This window comes from Chlorocebus sabaeus, chromosome 4 (genome assembly GCF_047675955.1).
Source record: "Chlorocebus sabaeus isolate Y175 chromosome 4, mChlSab1.0.hap1, whole genome shotgun sequence".
In the NCBI taxonomy this organism is placed as follows: domain Eukaryota; kingdom Metazoa; phylum Chordata; class Mammalia; order Primates; family Cercopithecidae; genus Chlorocebus; species Chlorocebus sabaeus.
The window spans coordinates 62,395,160-62,412,522 of NC_132907.1; the positions used below are offsets into that span (position 1 = coordinate 62,395,160).

At 42.9% G+C, this 17,363-nt stretch overlaps 1 protein-coding gene across 1 annotated transcript in view; it reads left to right on the forward strand.

Annotated features, from left to right (window-relative positions):
- The first annotated feature begins 1,951 nt into the window (after positions 1–1,951).
- The window catches only part of GOLPH3 (golgi phosphoprotein 3), a 54,403-nt gene continuing 38,991 nt past the window's right edge, over positions 1,952–17,363 (forward strand). Inside the window, exon 1 of the mRNA XM_007961292.3 lies at positions 1,952–2,461. Within this exon, the coding sequence (XP_007959483.1) occupies positions 2,237–2,461 (225 nt within the window). The 5' untranslated portion in view covers positions 1,952–2,236. The remainder of the gene's footprint in view (positions 2,462–17,363) is intronic.

Genomic DNA, 17,363 nt, shown 5'->3' on the forward strand with positions numbered 1-17,363 from the left:
TAGGAATATTCTCATTCCTAAATTTCCTTCTTTTTTCTTTCCTGTTCCTGAAATATCCTTTCTTCCCCTTCCTTCCTGTTTTTAAAATATCTCCTTCCTTCCTTCCCTCCTTTCTTCCTTTCCTTCCTTCTTTCTTCTTCCCTCCCTTCCTCCCCAGCTGCCCTCCACCCCCATCCATCATTCACTCTAATTGAAAAAGAAGCTGCATAGACTTTTATGACCTAATCTGAGAAGTGACACAGAGTCAGTCATGTTGGCCACATTCTGTTAATTTCAAGACAGTCGCTAACTCTGGCCCACACTCAAGGGGAGAAAATTAGGCTTCATATTTTGAGGGGAGGAGTATCAGAGGATCTGCCGGCACTAAAACCTTGAGGAGAGAAAGGAGAACAACTGGGTGAACAGGGGCAGAGCTGGAAGGGAGATTTTCACTACACACATCTTTGTACTCTTTGAACTACATGCTTGACTATATTAGTCAAGTAATTTTTTTTTTTTTTTTTTTTTGAGACAGGGTCTTGTTCTGTCTCCCAGGCTGGTATGCAGTGGCGGGATCACCCTCATGGCAGCCTCAAATTCTGGGCTCAAGTGGTTCTCCTGCCTCAGCCTCCTGAGGACCTGGGACTACAGATGTGGGCCACTACTCCTGGTTAACTTTTTTCAAATAATAAATTAATCTCATTTATTTTAGAAAGAAACATTTCAAGCTACAATATTTGGTAAAATCAGAAAAGAGATGTAGAAAAAAAATCAAAAGAGGGTGTGAATGGGAGAAATTGGTTGAGGTGAAATCGACTTTCGCCCAGACAGGTGGGAAAAAGGGAAGGTCTACTTGGTGCTCCCCCTGGACCCTCTCTTTCCCTTATTTAGCACTGTCACTTTCCAGGGCATGGGATGGCAGGCAGCAGGAGTTCTGGATAATGGATTTGTGGAAAGAGAAGAACCCATCTAAATCACTCTTTAGCCACAGCCCATGATCACTTTTTTTTAAAAAATTTTTATTTTTTGCTTTGCTGTTGTTCCACTCTGTCCATACATTGTTTAATACAGGATGGCACACAATGCCATTCCTGATTGTTTCACTTATAAGCGCCACCCTCTACTCCTCCAACTCCTGACTCAGGTTTGACAGCTATTTTTTAACGTAATTTGCGTACGCCAAGAGGATTTCACTTAGTAACTACACGGAGAGAGATCTGATGCGTACAAAGACGTGGCATGAAACCCTGCAGGTTTATTGTCTCTATAAAAAGATCGTTAAGGTTGAGCGTGCTAACGTGTGCGGCACTAACTGTACTCACTACGCCCTGGTCACTTTATAGCAGAAGTCCGAGGCAAGAAAAAGAAGTTTTACAAACAAAACTAGTCAATGGTTCTTCTTACTCCTGGAAAACACTAAAGGTTCACTTTCAAACCATTTGGACGCACTTGCTTCTTCTAAAGGGTTAGGGATTCCCGGCAGAAAGCGCGCCCCTCCTCTCCCAGTAGCCGCGAACGAAGTGCTTCCTGCCACTCCTGCGGACCCCGGAGTCCAAATGGGACCCCTTCCACACGGCCGCGGAGCCGCCTCCGAAGACGGCGGTGTCTGAGGCGCGGAGGGCAAGGCTGGAGGCTGAGTGGGGTCCACCTTCGCGTGGCCCAGGCTCTTCCGATTCGTGGCGGACCCCACCAGGTTCAGGCTCCAGCGCTGGGTAGTGAAGGCAAAACGGGGAGCGGAAGGAGGGAGGGCACGTCACGGGAGCGGGACTACAGGACCGTGGGTCAGGGGGCGCAGGAACTACAAGGAAAAGACAAGCACCAAGGGCCAGGAAGGGTGTAGGCGGCAGTGCCAGAGGATCCCCGCCCGCCGGGTCCGGCCGCCGGGTCCCCGCCCGCCGCTTCCGGCGTCTCCCGGCCCAGTTCTCCCGCGCCGACTCTGCCACATCCTCCGGTGACGTCAGCCGGGGCCGCCATATTGGAAAGGCGCCGCCGCCGCCTCCGTTTCGGAGCTCGGGGTGTTTCGGGGGCCGCGGCCGCAGGCAGGAAGGCGCCCCTCTCCTGCTCCGCCGACGCCCGGCCAGCCCGCTTCGCCCTGACCTGTCTCCTCATGACTGCCCCCGGCCCAGCTGCCGACGGACGTCGCCCCGGCGTCCGGATTTAACACGGAAACCCGGGTCGGAGGCCGCGCGGGGAGGAGGAGGGCGAGCCGGTCGGTCCCGCGTCCCTCTCGGCCCGGCTCGGCGCCTCGGCGGGAGCCATGACCTCGCTGACCCAGCGCAGCTCGGGCCTGGTGCAGCGGCGCACCGAGGCCTCCCGCAACGCCGCTGACAAGGAGCGGGCGGCGGGCGGCGGCGCCGGCAGCAGCGAGGACGACGCGCAGAGCCGCCGCGACGAGCAGGACGACGACGACAAGGGCGACTCCAAGGAAACGCGGCTGACCCTGATGGAGGAGGTGCTCCTGCTGGGCCTCAAGGACCGCGAGGTGCGGAAGCGGCGGGCAGGGCAGGGGGAGGCGGCGCGGGGCCCGGGCGCCAGTTGAGCTCCAGGTAGGTGCCAGGTGAGCGCCCGAGGCTTCCGGCCCGCGCACCTGCCCTCGCTCCGGAGCCCGCGCCCGGTGGCGCCCAGCTGACCCTGAGCAGTGTCGGAGTTTGTTGACCCCCTGCGCGGCCGGTGCTTTCCGGATCCTCCCAGTAGAGATGGCTTGGATTTTTCCTTACCCTTTTCACAGTCGCTCCTTTCATTTCGACACCCTGGCAGTTTGTATTTCTTCGTCGCCTTTTTCCGCGTTTTTAACCCGTGTAGACCCCAGGGTGCAAATCCAACCCGGAGACTCTCCGGGAAACAAACAGCTGGAGCCACCAGCGCCACGAACTCTTGGGTTTTTGCAGGTTTTAGGACCCGGGAGGGGTGCCCGGATCAGCTTGCTGGGGATTTTCTTCAGTTAAGGCTTACCGTTGGGAATTAGGAAAAACGTAGGCGAAGTGGTAATAGAGAGAAAAGCTCTTTTACTGAGTAAAGTTAAGTCAAAATTCTCATGAAAACTCCTGGCAAATGACTTTCTAGGTGAACTTGACTTGGGTTAGAGATTATTTTTAGTATAGCTTTTATATTTTATCAGGTGATTAATCTGAAAGTCTTGCCGTCTTAAGAAAGGATTTTTTCATCGAATGCTTGAAATGTAGGTTTGTGAGTTGATGAAAGGCCTCAGATTTTCAGGTGGGTTGAAGTTGCAATAGATACTTCTTTGTATTCTGACTTTGAAAGCGTTTATTTTCACTTCAGTGTCCAAAATTTTCACACACAGAAAAGTTGAAAAAGTGATAGATACATATGCGTATATACTCTTTCCTAGATTCTATAACGTTCTGCTGTATTTGTTACATTTGCCTAAGAAATGATTATTTGTTTATTTGGAGGCGGAGTTTCGCTTTTATTGCCCAAGCTCCTGGAGTGCAATGCCGAGGTCCGAAACCTCCGCCTCCCCGGTTCAAGCGATTCTTCTGCCTCAGCCTCCTGAGTAACTGGGATTACAGGCATGCGCCACCATGCCAGGCTAATTTTGTATTTTTGTTTTGTTTTGTTTTTGAGACGGAGTCTCACTCTGTCGCCCAGGCTGGAGTGCAGTGGTGCAGTCTCCACTCACTGCAACCTCTGCCTCCCGGATTCAAGCGATTCTCCTGCCTCAGCCTCCCGAGTAGCTGGGATTACAGGCGTGCGACGCCACGCCCAGCTAATTTTCATACCTTTAGTAGAGATGGGGTTTCACCGTGTTGGCCAGGATGGTCTTGATCTCTTGACCTAGTCAGCCGCCCGCCTCGGCCTTCCGAAGTGCTGGGGTTACAGGCTTGAGCCTCCACGCTCAGGCCTGATTTTAAGAAAGTTTTCCAAATTTAGGAAGGTGGGCAAAAAAAAAAAAAAAAAAAAAAAAGTCTTACAAAACAATGTAATCTTTCTTGGTCACTGAAACTTATTAGATAGAGTGAAGTTTTATATGGAGTGTTTAGGTACCCTTGTTATTTAGAAATCTAATGAACTAAAGGTTAACTTGATAGATACGTGTAGGGCATCTGTCATATCTTGGTTTCCCATTTCTCAGGTTTTAATAACAGTAACCTTGAAAAAAGTTGATATTCCTCTGGCTGTGAAGGGGGTGCTGTACCTGTTTATTGAGTTGTGATGGTAAAGCAGGCTGTATGTGCAATTTCTTGTTGTTTGGATGAAAAAGGTAAACTAGGTATATAGTGTCCTACTAATGTACTTTTTAGAAAATGTTCAACTTTAGGCTTCAAAATTTGGAATCTTGATTATAAACGTTTGTCTTTTTTTTTCTTTCTTTTTTTAGACGGAATCTTGCTCTGTCGCCCAGGCTGGAGTGCAGTGGCGGCATCTGGGCTCACTGCAACCTCCCGCTCCCGGGTTCAAGCGATTCTCCTGCGCTCAGCCTCCCGAGTAGCTGGGATTACAGGCATGCACCACCATGCCCTGCTAATGTTTGTATTTTTAGTAGAGACGGGGTTTCACCATGTTTGTCAGGCTGCTCTTGAACTTCTGACCTCAAGTGATCCACTCGCCTCGGCCTCCCAAAGTGCTGAGATTACAGGTGTGAGCCACCATGCCCGGCCATAAACATTTTTCTTTTTGGACAAAAATAACGTAGACATTTTAGAAAATGCAAAAAAAAAAAAAAAAAATGAAAAAAAGAAAAATTAAAACATATTCCTGAGTGAACATTTTGGTTTATAGTTTTTGAGACTTTTCTGTGTGGATAAAACTCGGTGGAAAACAAAAACCTAAAAAAAAAAAAAAAACTAAAAAATAAGCTTTTAGTGTTCTGAGTCACACTGAGAAATTATAGTGAGGAAGTACCTATTTGTTTTTTGAAGTACATGTTTCTCTAAATCATGCTTGTCGAATCCGCGGGCCAAATGTGGCCCAGGATGGCTTTAAATATGGCCTAACATAAATTGGTAAACTTTCTTAAAACATTATGAGATTTTTTTGCAATTTTTTTTTTTTTTAAAGCTCATCAGCTGTTGCTAGTGTTAGTGTATTTTATGTGTGACCCAGGGAAGCCAAAAGTTTGGACACCCTTGCTCTAAATGTTTAAGGTAAAGCATATTAACATGCTGTTTTTTGGTGATTGGTTCTCAAGAAGATAATCTAAATAATTTTTTGAAGTTTAACCGTACTCACATAATTTAAACAATTTAAAGTTCTTTGGCAGGTAATTGAAACCATGTGTTACGTTTATTTTGGTCAAGAGTCACTCATTATACTTTGCTAGTCATGGCTAAGGTCCAGACGCTTGCTAGCTAATTGTGAGCATTTTTTCCTGATTTCAACAACCACATAGGGAAATTTTTTCTCTTTTTTTGTAGGCAAGTCCAGAGTGTTGAGGGGTGGGGTTGAGACAACTGGATTTTGTATTGCTTTAGGTTTTGGTTTTAGGGATTAACCTATATATTTTTTCCTTTCATTGCATCTTAAAATTTTTTTTTTTTAAAAGAGATGGAGGTCTTGAGATGTCGCCCAGGCTGCACTCAAACTCCTAGGCTCAAGTGATCCGCCCTGAGTAGCTGGGACTACAAGGTGCATGCCATCAAGCCAACTCATCATGTATTTACACTCTAATAACCAGCCCTGTCACTTTATTCATATGTTTTTCCCTTGGGAGGCTCCCCACCATGTCCTTAACTTATAGTACTCTTTTTAGGAAGCAGGAATTGCTCTCTTACCGTGAGCCTAGGTGTTTATGCTAACTCATTGCTTTAACTGATTTTTACTTAGCATTCATCTTTTTAATGTCTGGATTCTCTTAAGACCTTTAAAAGCTGAACTTTACATAAGCAAATCATTAATGTTGGAAATATTTTATATACGTGAGCTAATAACCTTATCTGAATATACTTGTTAAACCAGTATCTAGAGCAAGAAACAGAAGCCCTAGCCCTCTACTTGAATTTCTTTCCAGTCACTACCCATTCCTCAGGTGTAACCACTGGCTTAATATTAGAATTCAGCATAGATTAATTTTGCCTAGTTTTTTGTACTTTGTGTCTGATTTTTGTTCAATGTGAGATTCATCCATATCATGTGAGGTTGTCCTTTGTTCTTATTGTCTTACCAATTTATTTTTTAACATGTTTATAATCTATAATATTTAAAAAATTACTTTGACATATTCTGAGTCAAGTCTCCCTCTCCTTTTTACTGAACAGAAGGTTCAGTTTTCAAATAAGCAGATGGTCTGGCTTCAGATTACCTATTAGGGGTGAGTCTAGAGTCATTGTGATTTATTATTTTTTTTCTTTAGTACATTTCAGAACTTTACATAAGCAAATCATTAATGTTGGAAATATTTTATATACGTGAGCTAATAACCTTATCTGAATATACTTGTTAAACCAGTATCTAGAGCAAGAAACAGAAGCCCTAGCCCTCTACTTGAATTTCTTTCCAGTCACTACCCATTCCTCAGGTGTAACCACTGGCTTAATATTAGAATTCAGCATAGATTAATTTTGCCTAGTTTTTTGTACTTTGTGTCTGATTTTTGTTCAATGTGAGATTCATCCATATCATGTGAGGTTGTCCTTTGTTCTTATTGTCTTACCAATTTATTTTTTAACATGTTTATAATCTATAATATTTAAAAAATTACTTTGACATATTCTGAGTCAAGTCTCCCTCTCCTTTTTACTGAACAGAAGGTTCAGTTTTCAAATAAGCAGATGGTCTGGCTTCAGATTACCTATTAGGGGTGAGTCTAGAGTCATTGTGATTTATTATTTTTTTTCTTTAGTACACATTTCAGATTTTTTTTTTTTTTAACCAGTGATACTTCTTTTTTGCTTTTATAAAACAGGGATGCCTAGGCCCCTCAGAGGATTCTCATGCTCACTTGGGCAGAGACTCAGTGTTTAGGTATTTAAGTAGCTCTTTAAAGGCCACAGTAAGGATGACAGATAGTTTACACCTAAATTCAACTGCCAAGTAATTAGCAGTATTTCTCTAATTGCCCCAGTGTTTGAGGGGAAGGGGCAGCAAAAGTGCCAGGTATTTTCCTTTCCCTGTGTGTGTTTATCCCATAGATGCTTTCCATAGAATATTTTCAGGATGCTTCGTTGAGAATTACCACAAATAACTGGTGTCATATACGTTCGAATGTCTTCATTGGTGGCAACTCTTAGTCTTTTAAGGTTAGATTTAATTATTTTTAGTGGCCAAGTATAATTTGGAGTATGCCTGTGAATAGCAGAAGCAGAGAGAGGCTCTATAGTCCTGTCCAAGGTGTATTCTTTGGCTTTTACATATAATTTAAGCTTTCTGAGCTTCAGTGTTTTTGTGTATAATGGAAAAATAGTCATCCCACATGATGATTCTGATTGTACTGCTGTGGACATTATTAACTCCTCCCCAGGTCTTCGCCCTGTTTGGTATTACTTTAGGGTTTCCCCATAGTGTGTTGCCTTTTTTTGAGACAAGGTCTTGCTCTGTTACCCAGGCTGGAGTGCAGTGGTGCGATCTCGGCTAACTGCAACCTCAACCTCCTGGGCTAAAGTGCCTGCCTCAGCCTCCTGAGGAGCTAGGACCACAGGCACACACCACCATGCCCAGCTAATAAAAAAAAAAATCGTTTTTTATAAACACAGGGATTTTGCCACATGGCTCAGGCTGGTCTTGAACTCCTGGGCTCAAGTGATCCTCCCCCTTCAGCCTCCCAAAGTGCTGGTATTAAAAGCACGAGCCACCGAACCTATTTTTTAAGACGGATCGTGTTCTGTCGCCAGGCTGGAGTATAATGGCGAGATCATAGCTCACAGCTCACTGCAGCCTCGATCTCCTGGCCTCAAGTGATCCTCCCGCGTCAGCCTCCCAAAGTGTTGGGATTACTGCGACCGGCTCTAGGATGCACTCGTGAAGCATGTTATTCATCCCTGCTGTTTTGTCACGCAGCCAGACTTGTCCAGTCAAATGTTTTCTTTCAGGGCTTTGGATCTTGAGAGAAGAACAAGCTGTAGGGTTTTTTGGAGACCTTTCCAGAGTCATGTCAGCGTGTGGATCAGACTGTTCTTTGGCATGATTCTTTGAGCTGCTTTCTCTGGTTTATTGGCGCGTTTTTTTCCAGCCTGATTTTCCAGTCATCTTTCAATGTTGTGAGTTTCAACAGCCTTCCAGTAAAGTTACTTTTTAAAGATAGCCAGAGTCAGTTACTAACGTTTCTAATGCTTGTAGACAAGAACTGTAATACAGTAACTTCTGTATCTTGAAAAATAAGTAGGTACTTGAGGTAAATAATATATAATGGGGTAAAATACTTAAGATTAGCCAAAATGATGGAACTGACTTTTGTGTGACTTTTACACAGGCTCCAAAGATGGGTTCCATTTTTGGAATAAGGTTCCCAAGGTCACTACTTTGAAGTATAATAGTGATGAAGATGTATAACTTAAGAAAAAATTTTCCTTTCTATATGTGTGGTGCTGTCCACTGTCTCTACATATCAAATCTGTAAATCAGAAATTCATTCAACAAGTATTCAGAATTTCCAGATGTGCTGAGTTTTAGTAATGTAAAATATAAAGGCTTCTGAGTTTTTAGTGAATTTTTGTTGTTTCTAATACAAATGATATTTCCTTCATATTTTTTAAAGGTTTGAAGTTTTATCTTTTTTTCAGGCATTTAAACACAAGTATGAGATATACAGGATCTCAAAAATTACTTTCGAAGTTCATTAAACCATTTGATTGTACTTTTTTTCTTTTGAGACAGGGCCTAGCTTTGTTGTCCAGGCTGGAGTGTGGTGGTGTGATCATGGCTCATTGCAGCCTCGACCTCCTGATCTCAAGCAATCCTCCCTCCTCAGTCTCTTGAATAACTGGGACTGTAGGCACATACTATCATGCCCAGCTAATTACAATTTTTTTTTTTTTTTGTAGAGATGTGGTCTCACTATGTTGCCCAGTCTCGAACTCCTGGCCTCAAGCAATCTTCCTGCCTTGGCCTCCCAAAGTGCTGGGATTATAGGTGTGAGCCACCACGCCTGGCCTGCTTACACCTTTTCAACAAGATTTTATACTGTTGAAATTACTTTTTATGCTTTGGGATTCTTTTACAATACGGTTAAAATATTCACTAACTCATCCCATAAGTTATGCTAATATATGATATTTATTAATTTTGGACTCCCTGAGAGTTCTTCTATGGAGCATTTGAATTTACCTTTTAGAATGGTATTTTGAAGGCTAGGGGCAGTGGCTCATGCCTGTAATCCCAGTACTTTGGGAAGCCGAGCTTGATGGATCACCTGAGGTCAGGAGTTCGAGATAAGCCTGGCCAACGTGGTGAACCCCTATCTCTACTAAAAATACAAAAATTAGCCAGTTATGGTGGCGAGCACTTGTAATCCCAGCTACTTGGGAGGCTGAGGCAGGAGAATCACTTGAACCTGAGAGGCAGAGGTTGCAGTGAGCCAAGGTTATGCCACTGCACTCCAGCCTGGGTGATGAGAGTGAAACTCTGTCTCAAAAGACAAAACAAAACAAAACAATTGTATTTTGAAGTTATTTTGATAGATTTTGAAATATTTGGGGGATTTTTCTGATATTTAAATAAATCTGCTTTTATAATATCATCTTACATGTAAATCTTAAAGCCCCTGGAGGTATCAGGCATTATGCTTGCTCTGTTAACGTTTGTCATGTTAAACTTGGCTGTACTTTTTTATGTCTTTGCAAACTTCCCCCCCTTTCTAACAGCATAACTTTTCTACTACCATTAATCAGATTAAATAGTATCAAAGTATGCTGTAGTCTTTGTTTAGAGGATTTATCTTCATGTTGTGAGTCTGCCTTTGAAGCAGCACAAAAAGACAGTGCTTGTCCTCCTGCTGCCTTTTTTTTTTTTTTAGATGGAGTTTTGCTCTTGTCACCCAGGCTGAAGTGCAGTGGCGCCATCTTGGCCCACTCCAACACCACCTCCCCGGTTCAAGTGATTCTTCTGCCTCAGCCTCCCAAGTAGCTGGCATTACAGGCGCCTGCCACCATGCCCAGCTAATTTTTATATTTTTAGTAGAGATGGGGTTTTACCATGTTGGCCAGGCTGGTCTCGAACTCTTGACCTCAAGTGATCTGCCTGCCTTGCCTTCCCAAAGGGCTGGGCGTGAGCCACTGTGCCCAGCCGTGCTGCTGCTTTTTAATAAGTGTCCTGACAAGTGCCAAAAGTGGAAACCTGGCTTCATTTTGAAATTGATGTTTTTGACTTTAGGTTTCTCTTATCAAAGCCAGGAAGACTGCAACCTGTTTCAATAGCATTGTGCAGTATTACAGTGTAATCTAGTACATTTTGAGGTTTTTGACTTAGGCATTACAAATATATTTAGAACGTAGGCTATTTCTCTTCCTGTTTGGTAAACTGCTCATCTGCAAAAACACAACTAATATTAAAGTACAGTGTAATTGCCAAAAAGGATGTTTCTGGTAACTTTTAAGAATAACATTTTAAAGAACAACAAAAAAATTAAAACTTATTTTTAAACTTAATGCATTGTATCTGATTTACATATTCCTTTAATGCAGAAGTTCTTAAATTGGAGTCAACAGAGCTGAGAAACTCTGTGAATACTCTGCAGTTGCGTGTTTTCTTGGGGAAAGAGGACAAAGCTTTCATTAGATACTCAAAAGCATTTAGTGAATCAGGAAGGTTAAAAATTACCAAACAGGAACTGTTTGTTTTAGCTTAAGGTTTTCATCTTTTTTTTTTTTCCTTCCTGAAAATTGACTACAGAAAATTCCAGGTTTCCAGGGTTGTAGCGAGTTGAATTTTAAGTGATTTGAGATATGAAGTCCACATTTCTGTGGCCTGTGAACCTTCTCATCTTGCTAAATGACATTTAGAAGCAGTGTAACTGCTTCTAATCTAGGATTACCACACATCTAGGATTCTAACAGTTTCCATCCATTCATCAAATGTTTACTGAGCACATGCTCCGTGAGAGGCCCTTTACTAAGTACAGATTCACTGAAGGACGTGTCTGTCTTCAAGTTCATTCATTTTAGTTGTGTGTGTCAAAGCTCATATAAATTTAGTTCTGTGTGTCAAAACTAAATTATGTTGCTGTTGTAGAATTTTTTTTTTTTTCTCTTCTGAGACAGAGTCTCGCCCTGTTACCCAGGCTGGAGTGTAGTGGTGCGATCTATGCTCACTGCAACCTCCACCTCCTGGGTTCAAGTGATTCTCCTGCCTCAGCCTTCTGAGTAGCTGGGATTACAGGCGTTTGCCACCACACACGGGTACTTTTTGTATTTTTAGTAGAGACAGGGCTTCACCATGTTGGCCAGGCTGGTCTCAAACTCGTGACCTCATGTGATCCACCCACGTCGGCCTCCCAAGCTGCTGGGATTACAGGCATGAGCCACTCCACCTGACGTGTTCTATAATGTTGTGATGTCATATTTCAGCCTGGCATTTGGCAGTCAGTCAGTACAATGACATTACTCACATTAAGAATACATAGGGCTGGGTGCGGTGGCTCAAGCCTGTAATCCACTTTGGGAGGCCAAAGCAGGCGAATCACGAGGTCAGGAGATCGAGACCATCCTGGCTAACATGGTGAAATCCAGTCTCTACTGAAAAAAATAACAAAGAAATTAGCCCGGCGTGGTAGCGGTCTCCTGTAGCCCCAGCTACTCGGGAGGCTGAGGCAGGAGAATGACGTGAACCCGGGAGGTGGAGCTTGCAGTGAGCCGAGATTGCGCCACTGCACTCCAGCCTGGGTGACAGAGCGAGACTCCGTCTCAAAAAAAAAAACAATTTTTTTTTTACTACTTTTGTTTATAAAAAGGTACACTTAACAGTGTACAAACAAATACATAGTATATTCCATCATATTAAAATTTCATGGGGAAGAAGGTAATGAAAAAATCTGAAAATACTTCTTAAGGGAACTGATGAAATAAAGGGTGAGAAACATTGAAATAAGTCAGTATTGAAAATTCTAAGCTTGTGCTTAGTTGAGGTTTAGAAATCTTTTTCTCTGATAAGAATTTTTATTGCAATAGAATTTGGCTTGTAGTTCAGTAGGAAGAGGAACAATTTTAGCATACTGAACTGCATGTAGCAACTTATGAGTTAAAATTTTAAGGTAAAAGTTATTTTTATTGATAATACATAGGCAAACTTTGTATTCTTCCACCACTACCTTCTGTGACAGATGAGAAATTAAGAAAATGTATGTAAAAGTTGCTAATGGTTATTTTTACTTTGGTTTCATTTTCTAGTTCCAGTTTCTTTTTTTTTTTTTTTTTTTTTTGGGACGGAGTCTCGCTCTGTCGCCCAGGCTGGAGTGCAGTGGCCGGATCTCAGCTCACTGCAAGCTCCGCCTCCCGGGTTCACGCCATTCTCCTGTCTCAGCCTCCCGAGTAGCTGGGACTACAGGCGCCCGCCACCTCGCCCGGCTAGTTTTTTGTATTTTTTTAGTGGAGACGGGGTTTCACCATGTTAGCCAGGATGGTCTCGATCTCCTGACCTCGTGATCCACCCGTCTCGGCCTCCCAAAGTGCTGGGATTACAGGCTTGAACCACCACGCCGGCCTAGTTCCAGTTTCTTAAATGGAAATACTAAACAGTTTATACCATATTAACAAAATAACCTCAGAAATAACATTTAAGAACTTAAATTTCAGTTCAGTCACTAAATGGAGTCTATCATTTAATTTTTGTCTATACTATGTTAGCTAAAATGAAATCAGAGGTTATTTAGTATTTATATGTTCCGTTTAATCCAAGTATTGAACACATTCTCTGTGCCATTCCCTTTGCTAGATGCAGGGGTTACAAAGGAAAAAAAAAATTTTTTTTTTTGAGACCAAGTCTTGCTCTGTCACCCAGACTGGAGTGCAGTGGCATAATCTTGGCTCATGCCACCTCCTCCTCCTGGGTTCAAGCAATCCTCGTGTCTCAGCCTCCCAGCTGGGATTATAGGCACATGCCACCATGCCCAGCTAATTTTTGTGTTTTTAGTAAAGATGGGGTTTCACCATGTTAGCCAAGCTGGTCTTGAACTCCTGGCCTCAAGTGATCTGCCCATGTTGGCCTCCTAAAGTGCTGGGATCACAGGTATAAGCCACTGTGCCCTGGGCCACAAAGAAAAATTTTTTGCTTTTAAGGAGCATTCAGTCTGCGTAGAAGACAGATTTGCAAATGATTTCAATAAAATGAATTACTAACTTTATTTATCCTGCCCGCCTCTCCTGAATTACTAACTTTAGTGGGTGTATGTGTTAGGTGCAGTAAGGATGTACATAGGGAGGATGCTTTGGATCAGGACCTGCAAGACTGCTATGTTCTTGACTCCTAGCCTTGCCCTTGACTGGTTGAAAGAATTATAATAAATATTTCGAATTTTAGAACCTTAGTTTTCCCCTGGGCAAAACGGGCCTACTTTTGTGCTTTGTTCGAAAGCCTCTAAGTTGTAGGGATCCAATGTGTTGGCGTATGTGAGTGCTTTGAAAACAGCATGTTGCTGAACAAATGCAAATTGGGGATTACCTAGCTTAGAGAAGTAAATTCAGGTTTATAGTGGTCTTGACAAGTGTTTAATATTTCCATTATTTTTGCTATTTCTTGATTCTCTTGCACTTTATATGTGGGTTTACTGAATGTTTTACTCAAATTCAGATGCTCATCTATGCCTTTATTTTTTAAAAAATTTTAATATTTATGGGCACATGGTAGGTATATTTATCTTTACCTTTGTTCTGAACCTCTGGTCAGTTATCTTTTTGTAATTCCTCCCGAACTGGTTTGGGAAATCTGGAAACCTAAAGTACCACTTGAATTCTGATTTTTAGATCAAGCCCAGAGTCTTCCTTAAAGAATCCTTGGAATTGATTCCATGATTCCTCTTTTCCAGATACTGCTTAGCCTCCAGAGATACCAGTAGCCTCCAAGCCTCCAAAATGACTCCAGTGACAATTAAATAAAATAGCACATGTAAAGTGCCTGATAGTTGGTCCACAATAAGTATTAAGTTTCATTACGCCTTGACGCTCCAAATCAGAAAACTCAAAAGGCCTTGACCTCTTCCAGCCCTTGTGAACACCAGTTCTCTCCACCTTTCCATATTCTCACCTTTCTTTTTTTTTTTTTTTTTTCTGAGACAAGGTCTGCTCTGTCACCCAGGCTGGAGTGCAGTGGTGTGATCTCTGCTCACTGCGGCCTCAAACTTGTGGGGCCTAGGTGATCCTCCCACCTCAGCCTTCCAAGAAGCAGGGACTACAGGCATGCGCTACCACACATGGCTAATTTTTGTATATTTTGTAGAGATGGGGTTTTGCTGTGTTGCCCAAGTTGGTCTCAACCTCCTGGGCTCAGGTGATCCTCTTGCCTTGGCCTCCCAAAGTGCTGGGATTACAGATGTGAGCCACCGCGCCCAGCCTCACCTTTTGTCTTTTTGATGGCACCCTATTTTTAGGCGGAAGCGCCAGGATCTTCACTGAAGGTGGCAGGACTGGGTCTCTTGGAGAAGGCAATAGCTCCTAACCCTTTCCTTTTTTATTTAATTGAAGTTTTTTTTCCTCTTGTCTGCCATGTAATTTGATCATTTTTCATTTCAGTAGGGTTCTTTGACTACTAAGGCCTCATCCCCAAGGGGCTTGAGAGTGGGGAAAGATGTGGGAACAATAATTAGCAGAATTGCACTGAACTATAAGATTATACCTTGTGCAGAACTTTTTGTTAAATGGGTTTGGAAATAAAAAAGTAACATGAGAAGTTTCTTCAAGTTTGCAGTCCAGTAGCGGGGAGATGAGACGTGAGAATTAGAATTACAGTGTCCAGTAGTACTGTCTTAAGAGCTAGGTGGGGAGTGGAAACTAAATGTTCAGTTCAGAGGAGATCACAGTTTAGGCTGAGGCTGTTCCAGGGAGGTAAAGGAGCAGAGGGGAGTGGAGCTGGGCGTTGCAAAATTTATTTAAGTGTGGGCATTCCATTCTAGGGGAGTAGGGGAACCAGGATTGGAACAGAACCTGCCAGAGAATTCTAATCACAAAGCAGTTTTGAAGCTGACTGGAAATTAGTCTCAGGATTAACTTCTATTTGGTTATCACAAATACTCTTTTAAGGTGGCTTCTGTGAAATTTTGAATTAGGAAAATTTTCACATATATTTTAATGATTTTCACAAGATACACGAAATATTTAGAAATTATTGTTTGTAAAATGTGGACTTATAATGTTCTATTTATCCATCCACCCATCTATCCATTAATCTCTTCTTTGTCTGCTTGTCCTCAGATAGTTGAGGGTCCTTTATGATTTGGGCATTTTCAGAGTGCTGGGCTAGAAACATTATACAAGTATGGTTCCCTTTCGCAGTTTCTGTAGTCTTAATCATGACTGGTACATAGAGTAGAAGGAAAGCTGTAAGTTTAAAAAAAAATTTTTTTTTTTTTTTGAGGCAGAATCTCGCTCTGTCGCCCAGGCTGGAGTGCAGTGGCACGATCTCAGCTCCCTGCAAGCTCCGCCTCCTGGATTCATGCCATTCTCCTGCCTCAGCCTCCTGAGTATCTGGGACTACAGGCACCTGCCACCACGCCCGGCTAATTTTTTTGCATTTTTAGTAGAAACAGGGTTTTACTGTGTTAGCCAGGATGGCGTTGATCTCCTGACCTCATGATCCGCCTGCCTCAGCCTCCCAAAGTGCTGGGATTACAGGCGTGAGCCACCGCGCCTGGCCTCCAGTCTTGTTTTAAATGAGTTTGCCCTTGTTCGTTTTTACTTAAGAGGGAGGGGAAAGTATCTTAAGACTGCTTTGTAACCCTTTTTCTCTTAATGACATATAGTGACCATTTTCCCAAGTTGATAAATGTTGGGGAAACCAGCCCCACACCACCCAGCGAGTACCCCAAGTCCGGCGGAGACAAAGGAGTTAGAGACAGAATAAGTGTTTAAAAGGGGTCCAGGGGACCGGAGGAGCATCGGAGGCTTGTTCACTGCCCAGAGCTCCACCTAATTTATTGGTTTACAAGCTCTTTGTTCTTAGGGCAGATGGGAGAGGGAGGAAGGGATGAGGAAAAGGATTAATCAGTGAAGGAGAACTCATGAGTCACTCAATAAGATGTATAGCAGTGGCGGTTTCTGTGAATTTCCTTGAGCAAAGGCATGTGTCTAAACTACTTAAGGTCTTTAGGTTATTGGGACTGACATGGTTGGGAGCAGGTTTCAGGAGGAGCCAAGATACTTGATTATACTCCATTGCTTCAAGGGAGTGTCATCTCCCTGAGCAACCTGTGGCATGCCTCTGAGCGATTATACTCTTGGGGCATAAAGACATGAAGGCAATAAGGAGACTTTTCTCCTCAGAGGCCACCCATGGCTCCTCATGGGTGTCTCACACAGGGGAGACCAACTCAACTGGCACCCCAGAAACTCTCTCCCACATGTCCACCTTTTTTGTCTTTATTGATTTTTTTTTAAATTAACCGCCATTGCTGTCATGGCTTGATCATGGTGTCTGGCTTCTCTCCCAAGGCGCCATCTGCATCTGTAGACTAAAAACAAACAGCATAAACAGACACAAACTAAAATAAAATTTGCAATTGTTGATCCACCTATGGTTTTAATCCACTTTAAAGGATTGATATTAGGCCCTCAGCGGCTCCAGCAAGAATATCAGCTCCAGGCAACAGAGTGAGATGAGCCTGAGATGCCTCAAAGACTTGTTTTTTTCAGTTTAGCAATATCTAGTTTTAAATTATCTACTTTTCCTTGTAGGGGACATGTAATCGTCTCCCATTGGTGTTCAAGTGGCATTATAAGAGCTAGGAGTAATACAAAAATCAGAAGTATTCCAATCACATTGCATTTGAATTCTGTGCTCCAAGCTCATAATCCAATTTTCCATCCACATTACTGTTTGATGGAGATCATTAATTTGATTTGCCAATTTTTGATCCATTTGGCTTTGGGAATTCCAAAGCTTAGAAGATTTTTTTCTGCCAACTTTCCACAAAGCCTGCAGTTTGAATAGAAGAGTGAAAGCAACACCAGGAGCAGCAGCAGTAGCTGTGACAGCTATAAGGCCCATGATCACAGCTATTAAAGTAAATATGAATCTCTTTGATCTATTAAGTATGCCTTTTAGTACTTCAGTGATAATATGTATGGAGGGAGACGCCTCCCAAGGTCTATTGAAGGAAATAGGTATCCGTACTCCTTCTCAGGCCCTAACCGGTAAAATGCTATTATCTTTATTAAAGGTAGAATTAATACAGGTAAAAAGACGACAGTTGAGGCATGATACGGTTTGAGAGTCAGGTAAGATATTAATTTTTCCCGCTGCCAACATAAAAGGAGGTTTAACACAACTCTGCAATGGGACCGTCC